The 20,049-nt window shown below is 56.8% G+C and overlaps 3 protein-coding genes across 3 annotated transcripts; all 3 read right to left on the reverse strand.

Annotated features, from left to right (window-relative positions):
- Positions 1-3: 3 nt before the first annotated feature.
- Positions 4-9,137, reverse strand: SLC23A1 (solute carrier family 23 member 1). The gene is made up of 14 exons (XM_063087176.1): positions 9,078-9,137; positions 8,316-8,450; positions 7,692-7,849; positions 6,796-6,884; positions 6,565-6,632; positions 6,210-6,391; positions 5,949-6,069; positions 5,513-5,669; positions 5,051-5,198; positions 4,383-4,488; positions 4,023-4,152; positions 3,802-3,945; positions 3,090-3,185; positions 4-251 (listed from the first exon to the last, which is right to left on the reverse strand). The coding sequence occupies exons 1-14, from the start codon at positions 9,111-9,113 to the stop codon at positions 4-6; spliced, it is 1,818 nt and encodes a 605-aa protein (XP_062943246.1). The 5' UTR covers positions 9,114-9,137.
- A 3,010-nt stretch (positions 9,138-12,147) lies between these two features.
- Positions 12,148-13,993, reverse strand: MZB1 (marginal zone B and B1 cell specific protein). Its single transcript, XM_063088215.1, has 4 exons — positions 13,820-13,993; positions 12,948-13,072; positions 12,528-12,638; positions 12,148-12,421 (listed from the first exon to the last, which is right to left on the reverse strand). The coding sequence occupies exons 1-4, from the start codon at positions 13,991-13,993 to the stop codon at positions 12,265-12,267; spliced, it is 567 nt and encodes a 188-aa protein (XP_062944285.1). The 3' UTR covers positions 12,148-12,264.
- A 653-nt stretch (positions 13,994-14,646) lies between these two features.
- PROB1 (proline rich basic protein 1) lies at positions 14,647-19,298 on the reverse strand. Its single transcript, XM_063086132.1, has one exon. It carries the CDS (start codon positions 19,197-19,199, stop codon positions 16,140-16,142), a length of 3,060 nt encoding a protein of 1,019 aa, XP_062942202.1. The 5' UTR covers positions 19,200-19,298; the 3' UTR covers positions 14,647-16,139.
- Positions 19,299-20,049: the final 751 nt, after the last annotated feature.

Below are 20,049 nucleotides of genomic sequence, written 5' to 3' on the forward strand. Positions count from 1 at the left end.
TTTTCAGACCTTGGTGCACACAGACCCAGTTTCTGTATTTTCTGGAGTGTCTTCTGGAACTGGAAGCTGATTTTCTGACCTTAAAGAAAATCCTTTGAAGACTGGGCAGATAGGAATGTACTTCAGAAAGGCAATCCTTCTTATCGTGCCCATCCCAAAGGGAAAGTCATAGCTCTTGAGGCTGGTAGACATTTCACTGTTGGCATGGGCTCCAGCTTTCCACTGTGTCAGACCTCGTTCCTCTGGGCTCCCTGGAAGAGGATACTGGGGTCATTTACCAGGGCCAGAAACCCTCTGCTACCTCTCATAACCTAGTCCTAAGGCAGTCTTCTGAAATCAAGTGTCTTTCTTAAATATCGTCTGGTCCTAAAAAGTTGAATCTGGTTTCTGAGCTCCTAACAGCCAGAGCTCTAGGAAACCCTAAAAGATACTAGTTATAATTTGTATTTATTGCTTAACTACTGCAGTGTGCCAGGCTCTGTGCTAAGTGCTTTTTCATTATTTCATTTTTTCAAAACACCCCCCTGGGAGGTATTTACATGAAAATTTTAAGATGAAGAAAGGTACAAAGGTTAAGTAACTGTCAGCCTACATCTGTAAGTATGAGTCTAGGGTTTGCTGAGCCCACAGGCACCGAATAGTACACAGATTGTACTCTATGGGGTAGGGAAATGTATTTTGAAACACTTAATCAGTATTACTGTTCAGTATTATGATTCCATATTAGGAAAATAAACTCTTTGTTTTTATAGTACAAACCTCAAGAAGTCCAGCTAAGTAAAATCTTTGATGGGGTATAGGGATACCAAAGAATTCTTAAACCTAGGAATTCTATAGGTGGGGGAGGGGCACATGAGGCCTTCACAAGAGGGCTGGGGTTGACAAAGACTGAAATATTCTTAGTAAATCTAACAGGAACCAGGGATTTCTACATGCTGGCAGCATTGGCTGAGAATAATCCATGACTAGTGCAAACCAAATGTGTCCCAAAATTTCAGAGGGGAGGGCTGAAGTCCTCAGGGAAGACTACCTGGAGGAGGTACTGTTTGAGCTGGGGCTGGCTGCACGAAGAGCACAAGGGGCACAGTGGAGGGGGAAGAGCCATAGGTGTGGCACAGGACTTTCATCCTGGTGTCTGATTACCCTCCCACCACTCCCAGGACATACATAGCAGCTAGCCCAAAGCTCCCTCCCTCTGACAGGCCTGGCAGCCTACCTCTCCATGCCTATGTGCAGTACCTTCTCTGCTTCTCCAAGTCCCCTCTTTTCCTTTAGGCCCCACCCAGTCTCCCTCATCCAGGAAGACCTCCAGGTGACTGCAGCCCAGCTTCATTGACTTTATTCCTTATATAAACCCAGTTTTACTTTCTATCTTGTGCCAGGAGCTCCTCAGAACAAACCATGATTTATGCTTTGTGCACATCCTCTGTCTAATTCAGGGTCAAGCTGCTAAGCTCTACCAGCATTTGCTGAACTAAATTAACTACCCTCTAAGGTTGGGCTGTGGATAGGTAAAGAGAAAGAGCAGATGCAAAGTGGCCCATCAGCAAGTTAAGGGCTGGAAAATGCTTTTGCTATTTCCATGGTTAAGGACTGGATTCTGAGCCAGCCAGACCTGGGTTTGAATTCAGATTGTATGCTCTTAGGCAAATGACTTAACTACTCTGAGCTTCAGATTCCTCATCAATACATATTGAAGGACTTTGAAAACTGTGGCATAACACCTATAATGATCCCTGGCAGGGATGGTTGCTGATGTTCAGTTGGGTTGAAGGATGGCAGTGTGAGGGACTCAGCCAGGCTGTCATTAAAGATGTCTGGGTAGCTTAGTCTAGCTACTCACATCACAAATCTCTCGGAATACAGCTGCTCATCCAGGCTGCTACTTTACTGTCTCAGCACAGCAGGATGGACTGCTCCAGCACCCAGCCCAGCTTCCTCTAAATGGGGAGTGGTGAGTACTATGGTGAGGTAGCAAACCCATCCATCTAAGAGACAGCTGCTACCAATAGTTCCCTCATCTGAGTCTGCCTGAAATCCCGTGGGGAGCCCTGGCCCTTCCCCCACCCCACTTCCAACCTACCAGCTATGTACAGCCTCTGACTCCTATGCTTTGTGAATGTGAACACTTGGATGCAGAGAGAGGGGATGTAGGCAAGATCTGTGGCTGTGTTCAGGCTGGTAAGTGGCTGGAGAAGGAGGGCCACCTTGCTACTTCCACCCCTTATATCCTTATAATGATAGAGTCGTTAACTCCTGTCTCCACGGAGCTTTCACCAGTCTTCCAGCCCTGGTCCCTGAAACCCTCCAGCAGAGGCAGTGTGGTGTGGCTGGGACACAGGCCATTGACTGTGTCGGATGTTGTTAAGATCCCAGATTTGCAGCGTTTTAATTTTGTGACTATGACTTTGTGGTTAGTTTTTGAGGATGAAATTAGACATGTAGCTCTATGCCTGACCCATAATAGATGTTCGGTAAATATCTTCTTGTTTTTGGGGTTTTTTTGGCAGCTGGCTGGCAAGGGAATCCAAAGCCTTGACCATGGTGTTATCAATGCAGCGCTCTAACCAACTGAGCCAACTGGCCAGCCAGTAAATGTTTACTTATTATTAGAGCACCCGATGACATCTCTTAAATACATTTACTGGGCACATATAGGTGGGCCAGGGGGGGCTCTCAGGGATTCCACAGAGTATGCTCTATGATCCCTGCAAAATGCTCTAGTACCAAAGGAAAATGTTAGGGGCTCTTCAGTAGCAACCATGGCAGGCTGCTGCCGTACTTGGAGTGGATTTTCCAAACAAACTGATACTGCATTTATATCTATGCTATTCTAAGAAAGCAAAGACACAACTTAGCCCAGTGGCTATTGGGAAATGGAGAGAAAAGGATTTTCAGGGCCTAAGAGGTATGTCTGTGCATTGGTCTTTCCCTCCACCCAGCAGGCTCACCACCATACCATCTGTTCATGCTGCTCCCTGCAGGGCTTGCATTGCCTGGGACCTGGCCACAGCTCTGGCTCAAGGGCCATCTGTTGGAATGCACTGAGCCCAGGCTAGTTCTGTTTTCCTCCCAGGGCTGACCCATACCTGGAACTGTGTTGTCCAGTATGAAAGCAAGGCACCCGCCTACAAACATCTCCGTGGTCAGCAGCACAGTCAGAATCTGGTCCACTTCAGGAATGCCTGTGGAATGGGCCAAGGGCCAATGGGTGTCATGGCCCTACCTAGAGAGCAGGGCTCAGGGGGTTACCACTTTTGCAGCCTCCTGAATTCCTTGAGTAATCATGGCAATAAAATGGTACAAAGCCTTGACTTTCAAGCCTAGCTGTACCTCTTTCTCTCCCATCTATGGGTCCAAATCCCAGTTCGTCCAGTTGCTAGGTGACTGGGACAAATCACAACCTCTGAGTCTCTCGTTTCTCATCTCTAAAATGGAGATGAAGGCTGGCCAGTTAGTTCAGTTGGTTAGAGCGTGGTGTTATAACACCGAGGTCATGGGTTTGGATCCACATACCAGCCAGCCACCAAAAAAATAAAATGGAGATGATAATACTGTCCGTCTCGTGGAACTGTTTTGAACATTAAATGAGCATATATAAAGCTCAATTACCTGTCCACAGAACGCGTCTTAGTAAATAAAGGACAGCTGCTAATTTAGCCCCTCAGCTGCTGACTAATATCAGAGTTGGGTAGGATTTGTGGCTCTAGCTGTGTGGAGCCTTTGAGGAAGTGGGATGTGCTCAGTCTTGGGCCCACCCCACCTTCCCCACCTCTGGATATAGTAGACAGCTGGAGGCACCTGTGTTAATAGCGCCAGGGTTGGACTCCAGGTAATTCGGCAACGTAAGCCCAAAGAACATGGAAAATCCGAGCACGAACAGGTTGCGGGAAGAGTTCATGTCCACGAACTGCAGGTTGGACAGCCCCACAGCTGTAATCATGCCTGCGGACACAGAAGAACCGCTGGCGGCGCTGTGCGGCCGGGTGGGTCCCACGCCCGGGCATGAGCCAGGCACTCACCGAAGAGGGTGCAGAACATGCCCCCCAGGATAGGATCAGGGAGCGAGGCGAAGAGGGCCGTGAACTTGCCGATGGTGCCCAAGACCAGCATGATACCCGCTCCGTACTGCACCACGCGTCGGCTGCCCACCTGCCAGGGGGCCAGGGGCGGAGCTAGACCCGGAGGCGAGGTTGGGGCGGGGTTAGTTCCGAGGGCGGGGCCTGTCATAAGAGCTAGGCATAAACGGGCTGGGGCTTGATGCAGGGGCGGGGCCTCTGAAAGACAGTGCGGCTAGACCAAAGAGGGCACTGGGTTGGGACGGGGCCTGCAGTACATGGAATGGGGGCTGGACTTTGTGCTGCTCTGGCTCCTCCCTGCACCTTGGTAATCCCCAGGACGCCAATGTTGGGACTGGAAGAGGTGGACCCGTTTCCTGTGCCCAATAGCCCCGCGATAATGCAGCAGATGCCTTCGGTGAAGATGCCCCTGTAAGGAAAGGGCGAGGGGAGGGCTCTCTCTCTGCACCAGCCTGTGCCCTTCCATGGCCCTGGCCAGCTGCCCGCCCTCTCCAGGGCTGTGCGTGTTGCAACTCTCCACCCCAGGAGAGTAGTACTACTCCCCACTCCAGGCCAGATGGAGGTCCAGCAGCCAGAAACCCAGGTTCAAGTGCTAGTCCCGGTGCCCTGGCATGTACTCTCTTGAGCAGTTCTGGGCTTCAATTTCCTCATCTATAAAATGGGGGTAATAATGGTACCTGTCTCAGAGTGGTTAGTGGAGTTGCATGAGAATACACATTGAGAGCTGGGCACATGGAAGGGTTGTCAATGACTGACTTCCCTCAGACTCTATTATCGCCTCAGCTACTCCCAACAATCACAGAGTGAGTAATGAGAGCATTCCCATTTCATAAACAAGGAAAATGAAGTCTGGAGAGTGTTAGCGACTTGCCCAAGTGTACCCCTCTGGGACCCAACCCTGTCTCTATGTTTGTTTCCTGAGTGGTCCCTGAAGGGATCGGATATTGATTGAAGAGAGCAGATGGGCATACCTGTTGATAGCATGCACTGGAGGGGGTGGCGCACCAGCCAGGCGGGCACAAGCGTAGTAATCTCCGATTGACTCAATAATGCCCGCCAGTGTGGCACTGAACATTCCCAGGACAGCAGCCACAGTCACTGTGGGCAGGCCCCACTGACCTGGGCCAGGGGGAGAGGAGGATTCAGTGAGGAGATGGTGGTGGGTCAAGAATGGACAGAACCGTAGTTGACAGGGAGAGGGGCAGGCAAGGGGACTGCAAGCTGGGATGGAAGCTGTACAGTTGTGAGAGCTGATTTGGGTCACTCAGAGTCATGAAGCTGGAGTGAGGCTTTGTCTGAGTAAAATATCACTCTGCTTGGCACACTATAAATGTGCAGCTAATGTTAGCTGTGTCATCAGCTGGATTGCGGTTATCAGGGGCCTCACAGGTGGTCTCAGTTGGAGGCAGAGGGGCCCAGGTGGGGTCACTCACATGGGTAGGGGATGCGGATCCAGGGCGAAATGGCCACGATGTCCCCACGGGCATCGGTTCGTGCCTGGTAGCCATAGGCTGTTGGGTCTGTGGGCAGCACATCCGTCAGAGTCAGGACATAGCAGAGCAGCCACACAGTCATGATGGCCAGCACAATCTGAAGTGGGGTGGGGTGAGGGATGCACTGAAGGCACTGGAGGTCTTGGTCCAGGCTAACCTGCTTCCACTTCAGCCCTGACCACAGTCCCAGTCCTCGCCTTTGCCCCAGCTGTCACTCAGACCCCGGCCCCAATACCTACTCCAGCCTCTAGCTGGGACCTCATCTCTGCTCTGGCTCTAGCTCCCATGCTGTCCCTGCCCTCAACCCCACCTTGGCTCTAGGCACAGGTCCAGCCCTTGCCCTAGTCCCAGCCCCAGCTGCCTGCCAGCTCCTCACAGGAAACATCTTGAAGATCTGGATGCGGAGGAGAGTGAGGCCCTTGCCCCAGCGGTAGACAGGCAACAAGAAGGTGAAGTTGCGCAGGTACTGGGAGAAGAGGACGATCAGGAGAATGGCGCTGGGGACAGAGGCACCAGGAAGAGGTGGCTGGTAGGCCAGGCTGGGGCCAAGAGCCAGGACTAAGGGGGCAGGACATGAAGAGGCATGGGTGGGGGGGGCATTGAGGCTGGGCAGGGATCAGGCCTGATTCCTGCTCACCAAGCTGAGATGCCCCAGTGGGAGCCAGCTCGGTCACCAGCAGCTTGAAAGACGGAGAGGCCAATGAGGGAGACAGTGGGGGTGACCGTGAGAGGCCCAATATAGCTGAGCAGGGCCCCAGGCAGCCCCATCAGCCCGATCACCACCTCCACCGTGCTGGACACCATAATTGCACCCTGGACCTGGAAGAGCAAAGATCAACTATAAGTCACTATGTAAAGGCCATGACCTGGCCACTAATAGGATGAAAGCTCCTGGACTACCTCCTCAAATACCCCAACTTAGCAATGACCCTTACACCCAACTAGCCCTTCCCTCTTGTCCCAGTCTCTTCTGCCCTCATATGCAAACCCACCTCCCGTATCCGTGGGTGCCAGATATGAGAGGTGTTCAGGGGCAAACTCCAGTTACCGTAGATCTCCTCTAGGGGCAGAGAAAGGGACACACACACACACACAAACAGGCAACAGAGACAGAGGGAGAGGAGATGCTGCCATGAATGCACCCTGGTGTCTGGACAGTTGCCTAGACCTCCAGGCCCCTGACCCACCTTCTCTTCCAGAGCAAACCCCAGAAGTGTGCCTACCTTCCGGGGGGCATTTCCATTTCTCCAGGGCCAGGATGGCTTTGGCTGGAACCAGAAAAGCAAAGGCGCTGGCCTGGAACAGTGGCAGCCTGGAGGAGAGGCACAAAGCAGCAAGGACAGGGGTGGGGAGGGGAGGAGAGTTATAGACACAGGGAGAGAGGGGCACAGAGAGAGTGATGGAGACACACAGAGGGGCAGGGGTAGAGGCAGGGCAAAGGGAAGTTTTGAGGCCCGAGGTAGGACTGTGTAACATTTTTGGGGGCCCAAGGGAGAAAACAAGTGAAGTCTCCAGTTTGAAACCTGCCCCCTTTTCTCCTCAACACCAGCTCCTGCGCTGTGACAGACCACATGCACACAAGTAGACAGCTCAGTTCTTGCCTCCAAGCTCCACTCACAACCTCCCCCCAACCCCACACCACTCAAAAAACCATCCTTTCATCACTGTCACCTAAGCCTAGGGCTGTGCACACAGGTGCAGGGAGCCCCCAGGAGTATGGACTGCTGAAGAGGCCCGCACAGGCTCTGGAAGCTGGCTCATGGCCAGCCATTTGGGCATGGAAGCAGGTGGTCCTGAGTATTTGGAGTAGGGCTTAACAGGGGTAGAGCCCAGCTAGGACATGTTCCCTTAAATCTATATTCCTTGTCCTTGAGGAGCACCAGAGCAGGCCCCTTAAATCAAGGGGCCCAGGGCAGGAGCCCAGCTGCCTAGCTCTAAGGCTGGCCTAGGGGCAGGAGTAGCAGGTGAGGACAGATAGCGGCCTTCTTGTCCTCTGAGAGGGCCCACCTGCTCCTGCTATGATGTGGATCACAGTGTGTGTGTGCGCACGTGTACATGCATGCACGTGCGTGAATGTGTAGTGTGCAGGGCAGGGGGTAGGTTGGAGGGGGCAGCTCACCGGATGCCCAGTGTGGTCTGTATGAGAGTGGTGATGCCCACACATGTGAAGATGGTGCCGATGAGCTGACTGACCATGTTCTGGTCCTGGCCCACACACAGCGCCTCAGCCAGGAGGAAGGGCACAGCGATGGTGCCGCTGAAGCAGGTCAAGTAATGCTGGGGGTGGAGAAGGGTGAGTGCAGAGTGCATGAGGCAGGAAACATGAGTCACAGGAAACAAGGGCACCCTAACTGCCCTCAGACCTGTCTCAGTGGGCCTGAACCCTGCCTGCCTTTGGCAGCATGCCCACCCAGGACTGATGCTCCCCACAAGAGATGCCCAGAGAGCTACTGCTCACCACTCTGGGGGTCATTAATCTCCACCCAACTTATTCCTGCAGCTTCTGTGGAATGGGCCCTCTTCCCTAACTGATGCTCTGCCTGGCGGATGTCACATGATCCCAGGGAGTTAATCTTCTCTCAGGCCCCATCAAGTCTCTTCCCCACCCTGCTTGATGACAGTCACTGTACTGACTTTAGGTTTCTCTTTCTGTTACCCAAGATAACCTTGTTGGCCAGGGGGGGGCTGGGATCCCTGGAGTGTGTGCAGAGTGGGGATGAAGAAATCCTGGGGGGAAGCCCACCTGGAAGCCCAGCAGGATGCACAGGTACCAAGACGGCACGTCCTCGATCTTGTACAACATGTCAAACTTGGGCTCTGTGGGCAGGGGCATCGGGGGTTCCCTGGCGGAAGTGCCTGCTGAGCCCAGGGACTCATGCTGGGAGCAGCAGAGAAAAATAGCTCAGGGTAGAGTGATGGGGACAAGCAAAGTCCGTTCTGCCCCAGAATTAGTCAGGTAGCCCGAGTTGCCTGTCAGCAACTCACACTGGGGTCTGAGCCTGGGGTCTCAAGCCTCCCCCATAGTCCATCCACCGGTTGTCACTTGGCCTGGCTGCACCTAACTCCCACTTCACTTGCTTCCTGCAGGGATCAGTCAACTGAGCTGGCTTTGAGAGCCCTCAGGACCTGGGCTAGCCAGGGGAATGGGCCCCTAAGTCAGATGACCTGAGGGGTACCAGGAGAAGGGGATGAGAAGGCTCAAGACTGTGGGCAAGCCCATTCCAGTCCCACCTCTGCCCCTGGAGGTCCCTGGGGTAACATAGGGGGCGGGGGTGGGGGGTGGGTCTCCATCGCTGCTCAGGCTGTAGCCAGCCAGTCCCAAAGCTGAAGGCTCCTTCACCCCCACCTCTACCCCATCTCCCGATTTGCCACTTTCAGCTTGGGACAGTCACTCCCTATTAAGTTCATCTGAACCTTTGTCTGCCCTCCCAGAGAGAAGGTCTGCACAGGCCCTTAAGCCCCCACCTGCCCTGCCCCCACCCAGCTCCCACTCATCCCCCAGCACCTGTGTCTGGCCCTCGGAGTCCTCCTGGGCCGTCATGGTTGGGGCACAGGTTTGAGCAGTTCCTGAAGAGAAGAGGGGATGACTTTACAAAGGCCAAGGAGGACTTTACTCCACACATCAGACATTGTTCGAAGTAAATCTGTAACCAGATCCCTAGCTCTGGATTGCGTAAGGGTGTGAAAGGGGGGCCCCAGGCGGAGGTAACGTATTAACCCTGGCTGTAGTGGTAAAGGCCGCCCAAGCCTCTGCCACGTTTGCCTCCTGAGCACTCTCTTCCCTGCCTGCACCTGAGCCTGGGCACGGGACCCGTTCTTGTTTTCCAAGAGAAGGCCAGAGTCAAGGGGGTGATGAGGGGACAATCTTGGAAGTTTACCAAGCCCTGGGTGATGTGAGAGAAAAGGTAGTGGAAATGGGCACTTATTATGTAACATCCTGTACGAGGTCCTTCCCCACTTATTAATAACAAGTTAATCATTATCATCATCATCATCATAACCATTCTTGTTACTGAGGAATGACCTTGTACCAAGCAACGCATAGGCACTGTCATATGTAACCTTGGTGCTGGGTGGTATTAACCCGTTTACAGTCCAGGAAACAGATTTAGGAGATGTGACTTGACCAAGGCCACACATGTAGCAAGTTTAGAAAACCAATCCTAAAATTCAGGTTAGTCTGAAGTGCCCTCCCCGCACTGTCCCTCACCCCTCAGGGTCCCTGAGGCATGCAACAGACTGGCCTCTACACTAAGACAGAGCTGCCTAAGCTGGTCTGGCCTGACCCGCACCCTGTGTCAGGACAAGGATTTCCTTCCTGTCCCAGCCATGACCAGCTACATAATCTGTGGGACTCAGTGCAAAACGAAAATGTAGGACTCCTCTTCCGAAGCATGAAGAATTTTATGGGGAGCCGAGTACCTCAGCCCCACCCTACCTTTCACCTCCCCTCCACAACAACATCTTAGAGTGTAATTATTTGTTCCCTATCAATTGACATAAAAATTAGAAAAAAAATTTAAATTAAAAAAAGAAGAATATTTGTTTTGGTGGCTGACCGGTATGGGGATCCAAACATTTGCCCTTAGTGAAGGCAGTTACAAGGCTGTGCTTTTTTTTTTTTTTTTTGTCATTTTTGTGACCAGCCGCACCGCGCTCAGCCAGTGAGCGCACCGGCCATCCTTATATAGGATCCGAACCCGCAGCAGGAGCACTGCTGTGCTCCCAGCGCCGCACTCTCCCGAGTGCGCCACGGGGTCGGCCCTGCGTTCTAACCAACTGAGCTAACCAGCCAACCCACAAAAAAAGAATTTTAAAAGAGCAACAGCAGAGCATTGGCCTGAGCATGGGGCCTTTCTAAGCACCCGGCCCTATGTGACTGCATGTCACACAGCCCAGGAAGCCAGTCCTGTCCCCAGCCTGTCTCCCCTCCTGGCAGGCTCAGCCCAGCCTGGCCGTAGGGCCTGAGGCCTGGCAGAGAGGGAGATGAGGAAGGCCTCAGGGAGCTCCAGCTTCTCATCTGGTGGGGGCTGGGCCTGTACCCCTCTGAGCTATCCCAGCCCCAGCCACTTTAGGGTCCACCTACTTCTGAGTTGCTGTGCCCATGGGCAAGCCCTGCCCCAGGGGCTCACAGGAAGCACCGCTCTCCAGCTGGGCAGCAGCTTCATGCCACAGCCTTGAATCCTTCTGCCTGTCCGGCCTCCAGCCCCGTCCTCTGTTGCCTGTCTTCTCTTCCTCTCAGCTCCTGCTCCCAGGTTCCCAGAGTTGTCTGACCAGTTCGAAGCCTCTGAAACTCTCCAGCACTTTCCTCCCCACCCTCTCTTCCCAGTACTCCCCAGGAGGGCTGTGGAGGCAGAGCCCTACCTGCTGCGGACACAGCTCCACAAACACTCAGTTCAACCCAAACCACACAACAGCACACACAGACGAGGCCGGGAAGTTGCACATGGTCCCAGATACATAGTAGCACAAATGACCCAGAACACCCACATTCTGATGCAGAGTCTCTCTAAATCACTCTACAGGAACACAGGGTCACACAGGTCCACATCACAGGTGCCCAGCTCCATACCTGATACTACTGATGGCTCAGCTGATTCCTTGGGCCCTGGCTGTCCTCCTGGTACCTAAGGGTTCTCTCCTGGGGTAAGGCCAGGGAAGGAGGACAGGTGCTGGGATGCAGGGGGCTGGGGCTCCAGTGCATCTCAGGGAACCTGGAGTGGTGAGTGTCTTCTTTGGGTCACCTCCATTCCTCCAGCCGCTGACTTTCCCCTCACTGTCCAAATCCGAATCCCCTCCTAGCTCTGCCACCATTCAGCCTGGGACTTGGCCTGAGTCTCTTTTGTTGTTTGTCAAATGGGGATTAGAGCGTCTCTTCTGATTACCTCCCAGAGCCTCAGCAGATCAGAGACACTCACAAAGGAAACTGCAAGTTATAGCACCACTGGACCCCAGGTTCCCAGACCTAGGTGGGGCCCAGGGCTCTGTTCCTAAGGAAAGAGCCTCTAGCCAGAAGAATTTCTGGGGAGAGCAGGACTGAGAGCCAAGATACTGAATCCAGCTGGTTCCAGGAAACCTACCCTGCCCTGTCCTGTGCCAGGCGGCACCCAAGGCCCAACCATACCAGCTGGAGTTAAAGGCATAGTGTAGAAAGTGAGCGGTTACTGGGCGTAGACCAGTGAGACATGTGTTCTGGGAGGGGCACAGATAGTAAGGAGTGGTTGGAGTAGGTGTGGCTACAAGGTGGCCTGCCTACAGAGTTTTTTTAGTTTTCTCTCTCCATGGATCTGAGGACTTGGGATGTCACTGTGTATATAACTGGTTCTATATGCCTTGGACAGCTTGCTTACATTTCTAGCCATGACAGCTCTCTCTTATCTCTGAGAAGTTGTGGGGATGTGTATTTGGTCCTCTCTAGAAGAAACATCAATCATCAGCAGAAACACCAATGTCTGTCCTCCCAGTCCCCCAAGCATCTTTTGCAGAGAGAAGGAATCAAGGTCACTGGGTTTTATTTAAGTTTGGATGAGAAGGCCTTGGCCCTTACCCAGTGCCCCGGAGCTAGAGGAGGGAGGGAGGGAGAGTGGCAGCACAGAGCAAGGCCTCCCTGCCCTCCTGGCAGCCTGCAGATAGGAATGGGGAAGATCCAGAGGAAGCCCCAGCTTCTCTTCAGGGGAAGGAGGAGTTGAGGACTAGAGTTCTTCCCTTATGACAGGAGCCTCCTCCAAGCAGGCCCCCTGACGGCCCCCACACAGCAATGCCTCCAGAGCCCCTTGGCCTTGTTGGTGGACTTTATAGATCTGGTCTTCTCCAAACTCCCCCAAGTACTGCCAACATGTCGTGGAGAGCCTAGAGGAGCCCAGAAGGAGCCTCAGATTCTGCCCAGCCCACGGGGGAGGGAGGGCAACCCAAAGCTCCAAGGACTCCATCCCATCCACCGTCTGCCTGTCATTACCTTATGGGCCAGGGGCCCCCTGTGATCATCACGCTGATGCTTGGTTCTGTCCCCTTGCTAAGCCCTGGGCCCGTGAGACGTTTCACCTGGTTCACCTCTCGAACTCCGTAGCTGGTGGCAGTGGGGAGGAGAGGGGTACAGCATTGGTGGGAGTCTCCACACCAAGCTGGGCACACTGGGCATTTGCTGAGTTCACAGAGGGAAAGCCCCTGGCCCAAGTTTGCACAGTGACCTTGTCTGCTAGCCATCTGCTCTCCCACTTGCTCCCAGCTCCAGAGCCCAGATTTCATGCCTGCCAGCACCCTCCCTGGGACCAGAGCCCTAGTGGAGTGTGTGCGTGGTATGAATGGGTGAGTGGGGATCTCCACCCACCAGCCCTGCCCCTGGAGGAGGGAGGCAGGGGTCGGATTGGCAACTCACTCCTGCCAGTTCTGGGAGCAGCTCCTGTCCAGGACATCTGTGTATACCAACTCGCTCAGCTTCCGCTGGCCCCTGGAGTCTGGGGTATGAAGTTTGGCCTCTGCCTTTGCCAGATGTTGCCACATCTGGAACAAGGAGAGGCTGGGAGCCAGGGCTTTGGGACTGCTGCAAGATTGGGGGGAGGAGGGAGGACAGGAGAAGATGAGGGGGCAAGGGAGCTATTTGATCAGCCCTTGACAGGATCCACTCTCCTGGGATGGGAGTTTGGGGTGGAAATGCTGAGGTGGAATGTTAGGCCTGGGCACTGGGCCCCTCCTCCAGGCACACCTGCCCAGTAGCACATGCTATTTTAAACCACAAGAACAAGGAAAGAAAAAAAACCCAGCCAAATCTTCAATGGTACGTGCACTCACAGGCTCCACACATAGAGACATAGGCATGCGGCCATGCTCAACAGGTTCATGTGTGAACTCAGACACACGCATGCTCATACACACATCACTCAACACATGTGCACGTGTACCACGTATACATGTGCAAAGGTATCCCAGTCAGGTTTGGGGAGGAAGTTCAGACCTGAGAATGGGCCTGACAAGGGAGGGGTCTGAGAGGACAAGCAGGTGATTCCCTACGGTCTTGAGATACTGGGGGGGGGGTGTCCCAGATTGTCTGCTCTCTGCTGGGCAGGCAGATGGGTAAACTGAGACATGGACGCTCAGGTGAGGTGGGGATGGCAATATCATGGGAAGCTGAGTCTGGGACTTGATGCCCAGTGGGGGATGGGGGTGGAAATCAAAGGCTAGTAGGGGAATCTTGGGTAGGTGGAGGGGTCTGGGCAGGGGCAGGAGGGATTGCTGGGGGGAAGGACTCACTTGGTAGGCCACAGCCCTGCAGGCGTCACAGCGCAGGTGAGCAGGCATGTGAGCTGAGTACTTTTCCTCATCATCCAGCTGTGGGGCAGTGGCTGTGAGCTGGGCCCTGTCCCCAAGGCCCTTTGGGATGGCCCAGGCTCCCAGCAGTAGTAGCAGTGGTAGTGGCAGCCTCATGGCCTCCGGAGCCAGCTCAGCAAGCAGGAATTGGTTGGGTGCAAATGTGCAGGTGCATGTGGGTAGTGGGGACTGCCACAGAACACCTGGCCCAGACCAATGGGAGACCGACACCTCACCCTGCCATTCTCTCCCTCCCCCAGGGCCCTGGAGATGCTACGTGTGCACTTCCTCTAGCAAGCCCCTGGCTCCAGCCAGCTCAGCTCCATTTCACAGATAGGGAACAATGAGGCAAGGAGTGGGGCTGGGCCTGGGCAAGGACATATAGGAGGCTGATACCTCCCACATCCTGTGATCTGGCTAAGTGGCAGGCACTGTGCTGAGCACCTTGTGGGAGGAGTCTGTTGCTCACTGTCATCTTTATTTTGCCCCTGAGGACATGAAGGCTCAGAGAGAAGTGACAAAGCCATGGCCCCACAGCTAGAGGGGCCATGCTGAGATTGGAACCCAAGCATGATTGACCCCAAAGACCCACTGGCCACTCAGCCACCAGGAGGAATGAGGCTGCAGGTGTGGTTGAGCTCCCACCCTGGACACACATGGTCTCCTTCCCTGGCCCTAGGGTCCTCTCTACCCAGGCCATACCCAGGCACGGAAGGGCATTGTGGAGGGTAAGAGGCCGCAGCAGGAAATTAGGCACCTCACACCAGTCATTTCAGCCTTCATGGGTCCATGAGTCAGCAATTTATTGCACACCAGGATTGAGGCTAGGTGCCCCGGGGTGGCCCCAGGGCCCTCCATGCCATCAGAACCAACATCTCCAGCCAAGAGATGGCCAGGTTACTCTGATTCATAGTTTCAGTCAGCTTACAGTCCAGGGCAGGGGGACAGGGACTCTAAGGGACCTGAGCCCCTCAACAGGCCTGGAATGAAGAAGGCATCCCCATCCCAGACACCACTTCTGACGGAAACTGTCCTTCCCCAAACTCATCACATCACACACCAGTCCAACAAGGCCTAGCCATTTCAGGCTCAGAACTGCACACAGACCCCCACACAGACCACCTTCCCACCTCATGCAGATCCCCTCATCTCCCTCAGCCCTCTTCAGAGGCTCCTGCAATCTCAGGGCAACTGAAGTGCATGCTTCAAGTGCTGTCCCTTCCTGTGCTGTGACCAGCCTGCAGGGCCAGCCCCTCTTCGGACATTGTTGCCACATGTGCTACTGGGGGAGTGGAACCAGCTGAGAGCGTCAGACACCTCTGGCCTACTGCACACAGGGGTGTTCCTCCTACTGCCAACCCTAACCCATTCTCTAGCCACCCAGAGGGGTCAAGAGGCTCCTCTGCAATGACAGCCCAACCATCCTCCCTCTTGTAAGTGCTTTCTGATGACTCATTTCACCTGCTCTCTACCGGGGTAAGAATAGCTGAACCCCCACCCCTGGCCCCAGGATAAGCCAGCTCAGGTCTGAGGGCTTGGAGGAGAAGCCAAGTCCAGCTCCCAGCTGGAGATGACAGCCACCTGGGCCCACCTCACACACACACACTTGAACCCCAAATCCGAATCCCAGGCAGACCTACCATAGTCCCTCCCTATATCTCTTCCTTCTCCACCTTCACCTACTGTCCTCACAGCTCCCTTTCTCAGATCCAGCCTGGCCTGGGGGCTGTACCGGCGACTTTCCCCCATAGCCTCCCAGGCCAAAGCTCGGTTCCTCTTCCAAAGAACAGATATGATAGCCAGAGTCCTTCCCCTCCTTCTCACCAGTGCCCATTGGCCTTGCTCCATCTCAGCGGGGCCCACCTTCGGGGAGGGATAGACAGTTCACTACCCTGGGGGCAGCCCTGTCTCCTGCTGCCCCCTGGGGAACCCCAACTCCTCCTGGGGAAAAACACTGCGGCTCCTCACTTTTACATATTTGCTTGCCTGCACACATGGGCACACACAACACGCCACACCCTGGGAATGCTTGGGAAAGGGATATACAATTTCGTTGGGGGAGGAAGTAGACAGCCACTTCCCGAGCTCTAGCTCCATCAGCCCCCGGTCTCTGACGTTCTCTAACGGTCACTTCCGGTCTGACCAGTGGCTGGGATGGGCCAAAGATAGAGGCAACGGAAGGAAAGGAGGGCAGGGGACTAGATGTCGGAACCTCCAAGGCCATCAACAGGCCTCAACTCCGTGGGGATTAGTTCCTAGGGCCTCACAACGGGAACAGGGAGCCCTTGCTCGGCTGGGCGGGACCTGAGCTGGAGGGAGGGGCACAGAGGAGCAGAGGAGGTGCCGGGCTGGGGGTCCCGCTCACCGGCAGGTAGTACATCCCGTCCAAGGGCCCTGCCTCAGTGGCCCAGGTTAGCTGGGGGCTGCCGAGGGCCGGAGGGCCTGGGGACGGCGGCAGTGAGAGGCCAGCGATAGGCCCATAGGCGGGTGGGTAGAGGCCGGGCCCCAGGGCCAGCGGGGTGTAGATGCGGCGGGGCGGCCCCGGGGACGAGGGCGGCAGCAGCACCTCCACGTACTGCCCGCTCTCTGGGTCGAAGAGCAGCCGCAGCCGAGGCTGCCGCGGCACCTCCACAAAGTAGTAGCGGCCGCTCTCTGGGTCCACCAGGACCTTCCCCGGGTGCGCGGCCGCGGGCGGTCTGCGCACCCCCTGGGAGGGGCCTTGCGGGGACCGGTCGGTGGGAGGCGCCGAGGCAGCGCGGGGCTGGGCAGGGGTCGTCCTGCCGGCCGACACCTGGGGCTCCCGCGGGAGGGGCGCCCGGACAGCAGGCGCGGGCTCGGGGGCCGCAGGGTGTGTCTCCAGTTTGGGTGCTATTCCAGGGCTTGAGTTGGGGTGCGCCTGAGGGGAGCTAGGGCGGGGCGGTTGGGCCCCTGCTGGCCCTATGGGGGACGGCTGGGGTGAGGTGCGAGCGCCGCCTAGAGGGCTGGTCCGACCCTCGCCGTCAGGGACGAGACGCTGGGCCCCCGCATCCCGGTTCTCTCCGATAGGACCGCGCACTCGGACTCCCCGGGTTCTCTCGGGCCGTCGGACCAAGGCTAGGGCACCAGGCAGGCGGATCTCTGTGCGCGCGAAGGGTTTCGCCGTGCTGTTCTCTGCCCTCCGCCGCAGGGCCCCGTTGGACTGCGAGGCATCCCGGGGGACTGTGTCGAGGCATGGCTCTGGGGGCTCATAGGGGTGCGGCACGACCGGAAGAAAGTCCTTGAGAAAAACGGAAGTGTAGTGAGCCGAGGCGGGGGACCCCAGCGCCTGAAGCTCTTGCGTCTTGGGGGCGCCGCCCTCCTCCCCGCAGGGGTCAGCAAGAGGAGCAGGCACCCCAGAACCGAGGGTTTCCGCCGGGAAGCTGGGCGCGTATGTGGTCTTCACTATCTTGCGCACATCTCGGGGCCGCGGAATGGCCACGCGCGGGCGTCCCGGGGCCGCTTCTCCAGAGCTCAAGGCTTCTGCACGCTCATCGGAGTCCAGGCTGCCCATGAGGTGACTGCGGGAAGGCTCGGGTGCAGCCACCTCTGGCGACGGCTGACTGCCTCGGAAGGCAAGATCTGAAACCTCCCCCGTGGGTGGACTCTGCACCTCTGTTAGTTCTGGAGCCCCGGGTGCGGGAGGTGTAGGCGGCGCCAACTCCTCCTGAACTACGCCATTCAGAGTTTCCCGCGTAAGTGCTGTGGATGAGTCCGGCACCATGGGATCCCACGTCTCTTGGGGCGATGGGCTCCACGTTCCAACAGGACGATCTGGAGCCTCCCATGGGAACAAGGCCTGCGGGGACGGGCTCCTACCCGGCTCTTCTGCATTCCCGACTGTCGGATGCGGAACTTCCCACGGGGAAGGAGCTTCGGGGGATGGGCTCCTTGCCCTGGCAACACCCTGATTCCACTGGGGAAGGGCTGGAGGGGAAGGGCTCCTCCTGCTGACAGTTTCCTCGACGGCGGTATTCCGATTTTCCCACGCGGAGCATGCTTCAGGGAACGACGGGCTACTCACCCTCCTATTAGTCCGATCACACGGGGACAGGTTCTGGGGGGACGGGCAGCGAGGACCCCGCACGGCCCCATTTGGAACCTGCCACGGCGGGGACGGGATCCTCGGCCTCACAGGCCTACTAGGAACCTCCCAGGGAGCCCTATACTCGAAAGGTGGACTCCGTACCCCATGGACTGTTTTACTCGTAGTCTCTCGCGGGAACCGAGCCTTGGGTTCCTGGTTGCGCGCCTCCTGGATCTTCTCCTCTGACTGCAGGAAGATGCTGGAACTAACAGGACCCAGTGGCTCGATCCCGGGTGTGGGCTTGTCGCGCCGAATCGCGCGTTCGCGGAGGCTGGGCCACGGCCGTGAGGCTCTGGCGGGGGCCGAACTATCTTGTACGCGGGGTGGCCAAGGCCTATCCTCCTCCAGGACCACACGGGTGCTGGGGGCCGTTTCTCGTCTCGCGGGTTCCGGCCGCCGGGTGGGCCCGAGGGTGGCGTTGTTCGGGGCTGGGGCCGCTGGGCTCAGTTTCCTGGCCAGCGCCGTCTGCACGAGGCTCGCGGCGGCCTGCAGGCGGCCCAGAGACTCGTCCAAGGACCCGGTGCGCAGAAGCAGTCGGGGACACGGCGCGGAAGCCACCTGAGGGGGACTGCGGGGCCGGGGGCGCAGCTCGATCTGACGCTTAGGCACCGTCCGGGGCCTGGAGGGTGCGGTGCTTTCCTCCAGCGCCACCTCCACACACTCGAACTGAGCTGGGGCAGCAGGACTCGTCCTGCGGGGCCGCAGCTCCAGGTAGGTGGCCCAACGGGAGCCACCGTCAGGATCCTGGGGCTTCGGGGGGACGCGGGCGGAAGGCGCTGGCCCGGGCGGCGAAGGGCTGCTGAAGGCCGGCGCCGTGAGCTGTTGCACATTGCGATCCTCCGCGTCGGAGCGGCTGAACAGGGGGCCGGCGCTGAAGATGACTTCCATCTCCCCCGACGGCAGCGTGCGCAGCTGCGGCTGGGGTGGTGGCCGCAGGCCGGAGCCCGGGCCTCGAGGGAAACCCGAGCCGGGCCAGGGCTGCTGGCGGCTATTCTGGGCGCTGACGGACAGGCGAGGCTGCGCACCCGCCCCCCGCCCAGGGGCCACCCAGGGCCAATCTGCTCGGCCTTCTGCGTCCGGTCCAACGTCCTGGGGCTCTGGAGAGCCCGGAGCCGTGTGGTAGGAGCCTGACGAACCGGAGGAGTCCTGGCGCCGCGCGGGGACCGCGGGCAGCCGCCTCGGGAGCCTAGGCAGGGCTGGCGGGGCGAGCCTTGTCAGCATGGTGGGGCCAGACGCCGCGCACTACCTCCCTCGCATTCGCCTCAGCTGGTGGTGCCCGCACTGTCCCCGCCCCGCCGAGGATGCCGTGGGGTCACCGCGCCTTAAAGCGGCCGCCTCCACTCCCGGGCCAGCAGCGTCAGCAGCATGAGAGACCTGGGCTCTACCTCCCCGCCCCCTTCCCCGTGCCAACCCAACCGCTTCTTCTCCCGCACTGGCAGGATGGCCTGGGTGGGACTCCAGGCTTTGGCTGACAGGCAGGTGAGGAGAAAGCAGGCCCAACTTTGGAAACTTTGGAGCCAGGAGTTAGGCCCAACTCCACCCCATTACAGGTGAGAAAACCAGCATAGGGTGTGCAGATCAGGGTTTGAGCCAGGAAACCAGACCTTCAGGCCAGGCAACTCAGGTCTTGCTAGCAATTTCATCTTCCCTTCAGTCCCCAAGTATCTTCACCTCACTGCAGGGTCCCCCCCCTCCCCCTCATCACTCGCCCCAGCAAGAGCTCATAAGTGTGCACCAACCACCTTCCTTGACCCCAGTCACACACACACCCCACAACCTTTGACAGGGTAAGGAACATTGCTAGAATACTCCCCCAACTCCAAAAGTTGTGTTGGCGCCTCAGGAATGTGCTGTCCCTGGACGGACCCATTGCCTTTAGTAGGACCTATTTGAAGGGGCTGGAGTGGACAGCTGTAGCTTTTACAAGCTGCCATCATACCCAGAATAAGCCCTGGATACTGATGTGGGTCCCTTGGGAACCTTTGGGGTAGCTTATGGTCCCCTCTGTAAAGCCCCCTGGGAACAGCCCTGTGCTCCCCTAGGTATTCGCTAGGCCCTCATTCCAGCCGCC

This window comes from Cynocephalus volans, chromosome 2 (genome assembly GCF_027409185.1).
Source record: "Cynocephalus volans isolate mCynVol1 chromosome 2, mCynVol1.pri, whole genome shotgun sequence".
NCBI classification, from domain to species: domain Eukaryota; kingdom Metazoa; phylum Chordata; class Mammalia; order Dermoptera; family Cynocephalidae; genus Cynocephalus; species Cynocephalus volans.

Excerpts from the sequence above, each read along its gene's own strand:
- SLC23A1 (XM_063087176.1), bottom strand. The coding sequence starts at position 9,113 with ATGACGGCCCAGGAGGACTCCGAGGGCCAGACACAG. Across the intron at positions 4,153-4,382 it reads GCGTCCTGGGGATTACCAAG|GTGGGCAGCCGACGCGTGGT; the intron begins GTGCAGGGAGGA and ends GCCCCCTGGCAG. Across the intron at positions 252-3,089 it reads ACTGGACAACACAGTTCCAG|GGAGCCCAGAGGAACGAGGT; the intron begins GTATGGGTCAGC and ends ATCCTCTTCCAG.
- MZB1 (XM_063088215.1), bottom strand. The coding sequence starts at position 13,993 with ATGAGGCTGCCACTACCACTGCTACTACTGCTGGGAGCCTGGGCCATC. Across the intron at positions 13,073-13,819 it reads GCAGGGCTGTGGCCTACCAA|ATGTGGCAACATCTGGCAAA; the intron begins GTGAGTCCTTCC and ends TCCTTGTTCCAG. Across the intron at positions 12,422-12,527 it reads GGGGGCCCCTGGCCCATAAG|GCTCTCCACGACATGTTGGC; the intron begins GTAATGACAGGC and ends GGGCTCCTCTAG.
- PROB1 (XM_063086132.1), bottom strand. The coding sequence starts at position 19,199 with ATGCTGACAAGGCTCGCCCCGCCAGCCCTGCCTAGGCTCCCGAGGCGG.